The 11,183-nt window shown below is 39.6% G+C and overlaps 1 protein-coding gene across 1 annotated transcript in view; it reads left to right on the top strand.

The window, feature by feature from the left end:
• Nucleotides 1–11,183, top strand: part of col27a1a (collagen, type XXVII, alpha 1a) — an 85,701-nt gene that overhangs the window by 35,025 nt on the left and 39,493 nt on the right. Inside the window, exons 8-12 of the mRNA XM_017307958.1 lie at nucleotides 2,993–3,037; nucleotides 6,642–6,695; nucleotides 7,118–7,162; nucleotides 8,322–8,375; nucleotides 10,468–10,512. Coding sequence (XP_017163447.1) covers nucleotides 2,993–3,037; nucleotides 6,642–6,695; nucleotides 7,118–7,162; nucleotides 8,322–8,375; nucleotides 10,468–10,512 — 243 coding nt within the window. The remainder of the gene's footprint in view (nucleotides 1–2,992; nucleotides 3,038–6,641; nucleotides 6,696–7,117; nucleotides 7,163–8,321; nucleotides 8,376–10,467; nucleotides 10,513–11,183) is intronic.

The raw sequence follows: 11,183 nt of genomic DNA, 5'->3' as shown, positions 1-11,183 counted from the left end.
CAGAAATGTGCAGTTCTAGGCACAGCCAAGATACTGCGCAGAACCCTCAAGCTCCCAGGCCTCTGGTAGAGGACCCGAGCTCAGAGGATGAAACAGACCACCCGCGGAGGGTGAGAAGGGAATTTTTTATTTTTTTATATATATATATATTTTTTTTTTTGTTTTGTTATTACTTTCTTCAACTTTTAAATGACTGTAAGCATTTTAGTAAAGTCCAGACTACGATTTCATGGTTTGTTAGATTCCAGTTTGTTAATTTACAACATTTCAATTAAGAAGAGCCACATTTGTGAAAGTATTTTAACACACTTTGCTAGCGCTTTCATTGACAAAGTTCTTAATTTTTGTAGAAATGTCCTTTGCTCCGATAAAATAAACAAGTGTTTGGACTTCTATTTTTTTCTTTTTCTTTTTAACCCTCAGTCTGGAAGAGTAAGACATTTTTAAATGGAAAATTTGGTGAAAGCCTGTTATATGAATTTTTCTGACAAAATTTTGTTTTTAATCTATTTCAGTAACTGAATTAACTCAAGTAAGACACATATAGTTCATTTACATGGAGACTGACGTTTTCAAACCTTTATTTTTGTTAATTATGATGAATCTCCGCTTACAATTTGTGAAAACACATTTCATTTCTGAAAAGATCAGAATATTAGATTACATCAGACCAACAAGGAACTTTTTTTTTTCTCCCACAGAAATATGGGATCAATGAAAAGCATGTGTAACACCTACTCAAATTATTTTCGAAAGGTACTTTTAATCTGTCAACCGAACCTCATTGGAAAACATATTCCAATTTACAGTGACGTAGCTGTAATGATAACACCACAAGGTAAATTTTATCCAAATTGTCCATTTAGTTCAGACTGTTAATTTGTTCCAGGCAGACATCGACATTTATGTTCTACTGTACATGCAAGCGTGCAAGGAGCCGGATAATTACTGAGCAACCTTCTGGCTCCATGCCTTTACAGATCTTGGAGAGATGAAAGCTTAAATGAAGGAGGTGTTTATCTTTCAGACCACCAGTGTAATGTGAAGTGTGATCTTTTGTGCAGGAACAGGCACATACTCAGTTAAGCATCCCAGGAGTCAAATGTGTACAGAAAAGAGAAACCAAATAGCCTCCCATGTCTTATCATGGGTAGACACAATGTGTCTTCAATTTTCTTGATGCAAAAATGTGCTCTGCCCTGCCTAGAGCTCTCCCTGGCACACTGAGGAGGTTATAGGGTGCTACTGGAGAGCTGCTGCGAAATAAAAGCATTCTGGTGGGGTTGATCTGATTGCACACACATGCTTGTTAAACAAGTGCTACTGTAAATACACTCGCGCTGATGGAAATGGCTGCTCTCGTTAGAAAAATAATGAGTGAGATAAGGATCTGAGATGACACGGCTTAGCTTTGGAGGCTCCAGTTAATGCACAGGATCCACAGCATGTGTTTGCATGTGTGTGTACTGGGGGTTCTTTGATCAGCCTGGGAAAACAGACCCTGTAAATGTTTCTACTGCCGGGTATATAATCTAAAAAGATGGGGAAATAAAGAGGCACACACATCACAAGCGTGTTCATTTGTAAGATTGTCCTACTTCAGTTAAAAACACATTGCTCAGCTCGCGCACATAAAACTGAATCATTTCTTCTTTTTTCTGTCCCGGTCAATTAAATTAACGTTTTTATTCGGTGAACCATCTTCAAAAAGTGAAGAAATCTTAATTTTGTGACCTAATTCTGATCTCAGATTTTTGCGAAGTTTTGGCAGACTAACAGCAGTAATAAAACCTTCTTGTTTCTCTTTAAGGACTATAAAAATACATAAGATATATTATAGACTTCCTGTCCTCCAGCGCTATTAGTACTTAATTTTGTTTTTTTTTAACAGAGGTTCAGACCTCAAAATGGTAAAAACGGAACAACTCTGCAGAACAAAAAACAAATAAATAAATTAGCCTTCCTGTTATCTACTGAAAGTTTTACTCTGAAACGTGTGTGAAGAAATTAATTGAAAAGCTAGCATGCAAACTAGATTATCATCATTTTCTTTCTTTTTTGCAGTTGCTTTTATCTCTCTCTTTGCTGTTTGCTCCTCCGCTACTGAGCTCACTTGACTACTAGTGATGCTTTTTAAATAAAATCATATGATTTATGAATGATAATGGGACTCAGGCCTTTTTGTCTTTCATGTGTTTTGCAGAACTGTACTTAGTTTATTTACTTTCAAATGTAATGCTTTGTTGATACATTTTGTAGCAGCTAATCAGAAGCGGAGAACCATGTTTAGGATGATATTTTAAAGTCCTGAACCTCTAAGTCAGTGATATTGACCATGTAAAATACTTGCAACCTGGTTACTTCATCCCTTTTCTACTGCCGAAATCAAATGATTTAGGCCACTCTGAACCCAGACAACAGGAGTTTTTCCATATTTACCATGTCTGTTTTTACTTTATTTTTTTTTCTCTTTCTCCTTGTTTCTGCCTTGTTCTTTCAATCTATCAAGCTGTGGTCTGCGGTGGCATGTCCTCCCACATTTTATTTAGTTTTTCTACACTCATTGACTGGGGTTTGTGTTTCTGGAGTCAGCAGATCTGTGGAAAAACACAACCGGGTTCTCTTTCGTCTTGTAGTTGCCCTGCACGCAGTCTGGGAGTCCTGATATCTGACTCAAACAGGAAGGCATTTATATCCTCAACATGCCACGAACCTGGCACCAAAACTCTGTGAACGCAGCCAGTGGAAACTCTGATCCTTTGACAGAAGAGCAGATTGATTTCTTGCAAATGGCACTAAACCGGTCTGTTGGTGTTGTTAATTTTAACATGCTTTTTTTTTTTTTTTTTTTTTTTAGCAAATTTGCCATTCGCCAACTAGAGATCCCTCTAAGCATGTGCCATAATTGAAGTGGAAATCTTTTCATCTCACATTTGTGCTTTCTTTCATCTGTTCTACCCACGCTCATCCTTTCTTATTTTTGTTTCTGCAGGGACAGAAAGGATACCCCGGTCCACCCGGACTTCCTGGAGAGACAGTATGTATTTTTCTGCAGTTTATGCATGTTTAAACTCTTGTTCCTGTTATTTTTTACATGCTGCTGACATTTAGGTTGGCAAATTTTTCTTTTTATGTATCTTACTCATGGTGCCTCAGAATTCACTGTCTATTTATTGGGGTTTTACGTGATAAACCAACACAAAGTAGTACATAATTTTTAAGTGGGAGGAAAATAATTGCAATTCTATATTTTTAAGGAAAATGTAAAAGGCACTGCATGCATTTGCTGCATTCAGTCCCCTTTACTCTGATACTCCTAAATGAAGCTAAGTGCAACTATGGCCACCTGGGGAAAACAGCAGACATGTGGATGAAGGTTTTCTTATTAGATGAGACACCGACCCCTTTGAATCATCACTTAGAGCAATCTGCATAGTCAGTAAAACATAGTGGTGGTGCCATCATGCGGTAAGGATGCTTATCTTTAGCAGGGACAGGGAAGCAGGTCTGAATTAATAGAAAAGTAGATAAAAATAATCCATGGAAGAAAACCTGTGCGACTTCGAAAGACTGAACTTTGTGGTGGAGATCAAAGCACATTCATACGCTCAAATGGCCAAGTCAAAGTCTTGAACTTAATAAAACTGAGAAGCTGTGTCTAGACTTGAAAATTGATCTTCACGGATGCTTTCCATCCAATTTGATCAGAGCTCAGAAAAGAAATGTGAGAAAATTCGTTCTCTGCTGGTGCAAAAGATGGTCCCACAAAGTGTTGACTCAGCGTTGCTGAATGCAAAAGCATGTCCGCTTTTCATGCTTTGATTTGTGGAAAATAACATTATAAAATGTGAAAACATTCATCAGATGTTTTTGCAGTGCACTGTTTCTGCTGTTTTTCACAGGGTCTTTAATTTTAAGGATCCACTCATCAGCTTTCATCAGTGTCCTGCTTTCATCTTGCGCACTTAAATCTAATCCTTCAGTCTTACATTCATTATCTAACTCCTTAGTCATCATTTATAGTTGTTTGACCTCTCTGTCTGTCTGCGTATGTGTGTGTGTGCGTGCGTGCGTGTGTGCAAGCACCCTACATTTGCCTGCAGCGTAGCTAGATTAGATTAGCCTGTTATGAAGCACTGGTGAGAACTGACATCTGGCTGTAGCACTGTGTTGCAGTGACGCTCCTCAGGATATTAGAAAGTGATGCCAGAAAGAGAGAGAGAGAGAAAATAGAGTGGAGAAACAAGAACAAGCCAACTAGGCCAGCAGTGACATATTCATGGCTGTTAAACTGCAGCCCTGTAGAAAGTCTCCCCATTGTCTTTGTTTCTGTCTTCCTGTTGCTGCCAGCATCCAAACAATCACATTTGTAACTACAGATAATTTACCGTGCAACATTCCTGCCAAGCTTATTTGTTCCTCTTTTTTTCCTTTTCTTTCTTGCATAAGTGCATTGAGAGTGCAGAAACACTCAGATTCCTTATTTGTGCAGAGAAACTTGGATTTAATTAAGTAAGTCTCCATGACATCATCATCTCAGGGAGTTCCCGCTGCGCTCTTTACAAAGAGCGAGCACTTCGTCTCTCTTAACAATATCTCCTGCATGTGTCCACCCTCAAACGCCCCCCAGTTTCCCACAGATCTGCTACTGCTGCTGGTTATGATGATGTGGATGATGGTAATGGTGTGAGTTTGCAGTTTGAATCACCATAGCACCACCGGCGTCTGACTAACAGGCACAACTGTTTGGCATTGTGGGCTCCACAAGCCAGCTGGTGCTCATGCAGTTCTGCTGACTTTGTTACTGTAATGTATGTCTGGCTGAGCCCTCAACACCCCTCGCTCCTCTCTCACACACACACACACACACACACACACCCGCCCTCCCTCTTTGCTGGCCAGTTAAAGATCTGAATCCACCCCTGGCCAAAGCCTTGTCTCCTTCTAACTAGCAGCCTTATGCACTATATTTATCCAGGAGAGGGAACGGCAAGTGGCAAGCGTGGGCTGCGTCAAAGGAAGTTATACACGGATACTGGATCTCTGTGACATTCGGACACAACCTGCTTTGAGTGTGTGTTTGTTATGCTTTCCAGAAGTTACATAAACATGCATAACCTCCTAATCAGCATCTGCAGAGTCCTGGACAGAAAACATTTGGGAAAGAGAGGAGAAAAGAACAGCTTTCATCAAAGGCAATGACTGTAATGTGTTTTTAAGCACATCCATAAGTCATTGCGATGCATTATGAGACTCTGCAAAGCTAATTATCTACCATCCTAGTCTTATGTAATCGCTGGTAGGGAAGTCTAGGAATTATCCTGATTAGTGAAACAATGTATTTTATGGTTTATAATGCTTAGAACTCTTACGGAAATAAACAGAAGAATTTCATTCCTATAAACCTTGTCTAAAGTTGTGATCCAATATGAATGTCAGAGCCAGTCCATGGTGCCAAAAAAATCTGAACTGGAGCTCCATCTACTACCATCATTCAGATAATGTTTTCTATATATCACTGTAATGTAGCACACACATTGGTAGTGAACTGCAACCCACTGAATTGTTTTGTTTTTGCACTAAATTTCTGATGGTCTAGTAAGATCAGAAATTTAGTCAAATCAAACTTTAATCCACACAGGTTATATTTTGTTTAGCATGTAGTTCCCTGGAAAGAGACATATTTACTCTGGAGATTGGTTTTAGTTAGTTATGAAACTGATTTATGGACACTAATATTATTTGAAGCTAGCTTTAAATGCATTACATCATGTTAAGACGCTTATGCATTGTAGTACATCTGCATTTACAAATTTACAGTACAAAATTGTTTAATAAATAAACCCAAACTAAAAGCAGTTGCAGCAGATATTATTCACTTCTTTATAAGACATTAGTGGGGAGTCAAAATGTAAAAAAAGAACCATATTGAAACATGAAATATCTGAATGGAAAAAGCTAAGATTTACTGGTGACTCATTTATTTCATACATGGTTACTATAAAGAAGCATTAAGAGGATTTTTCACTGTAAAGAATGATTTGTCGTTTATTTAAGTAGCAGATATGACATGACACCAGATGTGCAATAAAGCAGTAACTATTAGCTTCACAGATAAACGGGGTTTCACTCTTATTCTAGAAAATCTAAATCATTTCACTGTATGCTGAAAATACTTACTGTAAACGGATAACTTTGAGCTTTTTACACGCAGCAACAACTTTCAAACTGGAATATCGTCATTTGTTGTGTAAAATCCAATCACTGACTGGAAAAAACAGGATATTTAGCTTCCGATCTGCTGACCACAGATTAAGGTCAGTCAGATGTAAAATCATCCAGTGCATCAAACAAGTCAAGTCATTGGTACATTTCTGGTAAAATCACCTGTTTAAAAAAGATTTATTCCTCTCGAAAGATGTCCTCAGTCTGACCAAACTATTTTACCTGTAACATTTATGACTGATTTGCAAAAAGCAGTTTGAGTCCTTTGGGGCTCTTCAAGTACCTGCTTATGTGACTTTTAACTTGAACCATATCTTGATTAGGATTTACAAATCAAGTCGGAGTTGTGTTCATTTTGTTCATCTCTCCCACTTCTCTTTCTGTCCCTTCCACTTCTTTCTCTTTCCACCCACCAGGGAGAGCAGGGTCCAATCGGAAGCCCAGGTGCCAAAGGTTATCCTGGCAGGCAGGTGCAGTAAATCCTCTGCTGTGACTGGTACAGTTGTGGTCAGGGCCAAAGAAAGGCAGAGAGCCAGGATGGAATTAGCTTTTGCTGGTCAGATGACCTGGAATAAAAAAAAGTCTTGGAAAACACTAAACAGGTTATACCTACATTAAGTCAGAAAATGTTCAACGTTAATAGCTACACTCTCCTTTTCCGGGATGCTCAGCTGGAGCATTTATCAGACATGAGATAGAATTGATTCCCCACATATTATTTTGAATGTGTCTTTTGCCTTATAAGGAAATGTTGTCATGTTTTTATATTGTATCAACAATTATTGTGCATCCCAGAGCTAGAGTGAGGTTTAGACAGAGGCTTGTTCTCTTCATGTACGGAGCAGAAAAATATTAAGGTGTTAAATTTCTGTTCATTCTTCTTACTTATTAGGGTTTACCGGGACCTATTGGACCAAAAGGGCTGAAAGGCGTTCGGGTAAGGGGACGTGCCGTTAAAGTTTGATTTTATCTGATAAAATTATAAAATGTGGTGCTTTGGCATAATTAGTAAATGCAATGATCAGCAAGGCAGCTCATTGGCGCTTCTCTCTCCACAATGTTTGTAGAAGGGGGGCACGTAAATCTTTGTTTAGCCACAGAACGTTTTTTTATTTTTTATTTAACGCCTCACACTACGAGTCTTTTATGCTGTAAATGCGGTGCTGCATGAAAGCATGCTTGTGTAGCTCAGTGAAACAACATCCACATGCATGCATGCATGAAAAGAATGCGTGTACTTAGTGCTGCAGCATCCACCTCTGCACACATAAACATAATCTCGGTCACCAGTGCAGTGTGTGCTGCTATTAATAGTGGGCTAGAAAGGTAGCGCCCTCACACGAGGCGTAAACACAGTGTTGGTTCATACAGTAGCCTTTTTGAAAGTCTGTTAGTCAATAAGCTTCTGCATACAAACAGAAAGAAACACAGTCGGGGACACAAACTGATTTCTGGGTTGTGTTCCTATAAAGGTCCTTTATCAGCTCTCCTTGGCTTGTCCAAAGTCTTCCCTGCCCCCGAAGGCTGGAATTTCCTGTTTAAGCTCCGTATGAGGCCCTGCTGTCTTAAGGAGGCATTCTAGTCCCCTCCACCCCCCCACAACACTCGCTGAGCCACCTTTTCACATTTCCCCTCCCTGTTTTGGTGCATATTCCACATTGTGCAAATGTAAACCTGCTCAGGTTCATGCTCATCAATAACACGCATCTCGACTGTTCCCCTACAGTTCAACTGTGACGTTTGTGCTTGTTTTCCTTTGTGTGTGCGTGTGTGTGTGTGCGTGTGTGTGTGTGCGTGCGTGTGTGTGTTGTCTCCACTGCACTGACAGCCCAGTGTGTCGCCCACGGTTATCTTCAGAGATCCCTGGCGTGAGGGTATGTGCCCTTGGACTACATCGTGGAAGCCAGCACCATGCAGTCCATGGGCATATACACTTGCCTCATGGCTTGGTTCTTCATGGAAGCCCACCCCATGCTGGAATGTCGGGCCCTGAAACCCAGCCTCAGAGCCGAAGGGAGCTGCTCTTCTCCTAGCTGCTCGTACTGGGTTAAAGCACTCACAACTGTGCCCTTGCTTTCTTCTCTTTTCTCCTGCAGGGTTTCATTGGAATCCCAGGCCTTTTTGGCCTGCCTGGCCCCGATGGCGAAAGAGTGAGTTCTTCTCAAATGTACACAGTCTCAAGTGCTGTCAGGCAGACGCTGACCAAGTGGACCTTAATCTACATTCTTTAACTTTTTCACATTTTCTATTGTTACAGCCACAAACTTTAATGTATTTTACTGGGATTTTGAATGATGGATGCTTTTTTTTTTTTTTTTTTTTTTTTTTTTTTTTTTTACAGCACTTTGTAAAATAAGATTCTACTGCAATTACAGATGGCCTGAGCCCGACCCGAACCCGGCCTGGATTTTGGGCTGGTGTTGAGCCAGAATTATTTGCTTTATAGTCAGGTTCAGGTTGGACTCGGGCTTCTGTGGCGTGCTTAATAAGCCTGCGATACATACAGCACATAAAACGGCAAACATGAAAGCACGATGTGTTAATCTACTTATATTGTCTAAATAGAGAAGTAGAAAGTTTAACTTGTTGAGGGAATAAAGAAAGCAAGTAGGATGCAGAAATTCCTCAAACTGTAAGAAGCAGCATAGTTATGAGTCAAACTTCAAACTGATTTGTGCTTGACTCGTCCTGTTGTTTCAACAAACAACAAAATAGAGCAGTATAGCGTTAAACAAAAGCTAAAAACAGGAGAAGTTACACTGTTTACTCAAAATGTGGTCTAAACACAAAAGCCGTAGAAGCTTAGCTAAAATATGTCGGGTTTACTTCAGGCTCAGGACTGTATTTAAAGTTAACTGGTTGAGTCGGACACAATGCCTATGGCCTCATGCCAGGTTATGTTGGATGTTTTTAGGCTCGATCTCAATTCTAATTTAGGTTTGGACTTTGGCCAGGACATTTTAGCACAGAAAAATCCCTTGGTCTAAACCTCTGAATGGCGTCTCTGGTTGAGATGCTGTGAAGAAACCTCAAGTGTTTCGAGTCTCTAACCAGTTTTCCTCCAGAACAGTCCAATCTGTTCAGCACCCAAATATCCCCATAGCATGATGCTGACACCACCATGTAGTACTGTAAGAGAGATTTTTTTTGTTTTTACCTGCCATTTTTTAGCTTTTTAACTTACCGTTGCTTTAAACTTCTCCATGTCTTTATTATTGAACTGCCTTGTGTATTCCTTGGACTTTGTGGCGCCATTCCTTCACTAATGTTCCCTTGCGCTTCTCTGAGGACTCCACAGCACAGCTGTATTTATATGAAGATCAACAGGTGGTCTTTATTTTTGACTTCTGAATGCAGTTGGTTGCACAGGATTTTACACGCGGGTGTCAGAGTGAAGACTTTTTAGATCATAATTTTGCAAAACGTTTTGACCCATTCATCACATTTCTTACACTTCACAATTGTTATCTAACTCGTGTTGATTTTATTTTATTTTTTACATCTAATTCCAATGAAAGACATCAAAATTTGTGGTTGTAATACAACAAAAATGTGAAAAAGTTTGAGATGCATGAACACTTTTGTAAGGCACTGCAATTTCCCATTGAGATAAAAAAAAAAAAACGATGGCTCTTCTGCCAATTCCATTCAGCTGTTTTGAAGTTGTTATAACAGGAGATGTAATCTCCAGCTGTCTAGGATGTTGGTGTGTGGGAGTGCTGATGACTCATATGATAAAACCCCCCGCTTGAAACCTTTGAACTGCCTGAACTCCACGCCCACTGCTTGTGTACAGCCTCGAAAACACAAAGCGATTAGCCTAGTTATAGCATGATCTGGCTGGGTTGGGGGGGGGTTGCGTCACAGCAGGGGAGACTGTAATCAGGACCCCTTCATCACCAGACAACAAAATGGGTCATAAACCCTACAGTGCCTGTCTACCCCAGAGAAACTTGTGGTTGTTCTCAATATAAGTGTAGAAAACCCTGCATAAGGAAGCATGCTTAATGGGCTGCAGTCAGCTGCTCCTCACATCTGGCGACGGATGAAGTGGGAGACACTGAATGCTGCAGCTTTTTAATGGTGTGTTTTGAATTCAAATCAGTGCCGTCCATGAGCGTTTTTAGTTGTGATATGTTTTTTGCATATTTTTCACTTACTTCATCTTCTTTTTCTTTCTTTTCTGTCCTTCTTGAACTCTTTTTTTCTCTCTTTCTGCCCTCCCGATGTTTGGATTTTCAGGGAATTCCGGGTGAACCAGGGAAGAGGGGCAAGATGGGTAGGCCGGTAAAGTTTTGTCTCAACATACTTTACAGATAATAATTCTTAAATGTGATCATGTGTGTTATGATAAGTATTTATGTGTATATATTTATTTTTTTACTGGACGTGTTTATTAAAACCACTTCCACACCTCAGACATGTAAACCATAAATCATGATCCGTCACTTGAACCAAAGTTTGCAGTTTGCATAAAGTCATACTCAACTATCACACTCATGTGGAAATAATGCTGACAAAGACGTGTTACACTAATGCAGAGGTTATCAACTTTTCATAACCAGTACTGTCTCAAGAAAGGTTTTCTAAGTACTGCCGCACTGAACGACACGTTGACAGTAACACAAGAGGTTTTTGTTTTGTTTTTTTACTTTGTTGCCATTTGTATTGAGATAAGAAATGCTGTTCTTATACATTGGCACTAGAAATTTGGCAAAAGTTAGAATTTTTAAGTTCCAAAAAGAAAAGAAAATCAACAGAAAATCCACTGAAGTCCAAATTCGAAGTGCGTGCCACTGTTGCCAATTTGTTTTTATGTTTAGTACATTTTCAGACCCACTTTAGTGACATTTTCAACAAAGCAACTTTTGACAAATCTAGCAACTTTTGTGTGGTGTATTTAGCCAATTTTAAAGACTTGTGAAAGCACACATTGTTTAAGGCTGCTTAGACATAAA

The sequence above is a fragment of the Poecilia reticulata genome, linkage group LG12, assembly GCF_000633615.1.
Source record: "Poecilia reticulata strain Guanapo linkage group LG12, Guppy_female_1.0+MT, whole genome shotgun sequence".
NCBI classification, from domain to species: Eukaryota; Metazoa; Chordata; class Actinopteri; order Cyprinodontiformes; family Poeciliidae; genus Poecilia; species Poecilia reticulata.
Note: the sequence above shows the minus strand (reverse complement) of the source record. Positions and strands in the feature narration are given on the sequence as shown.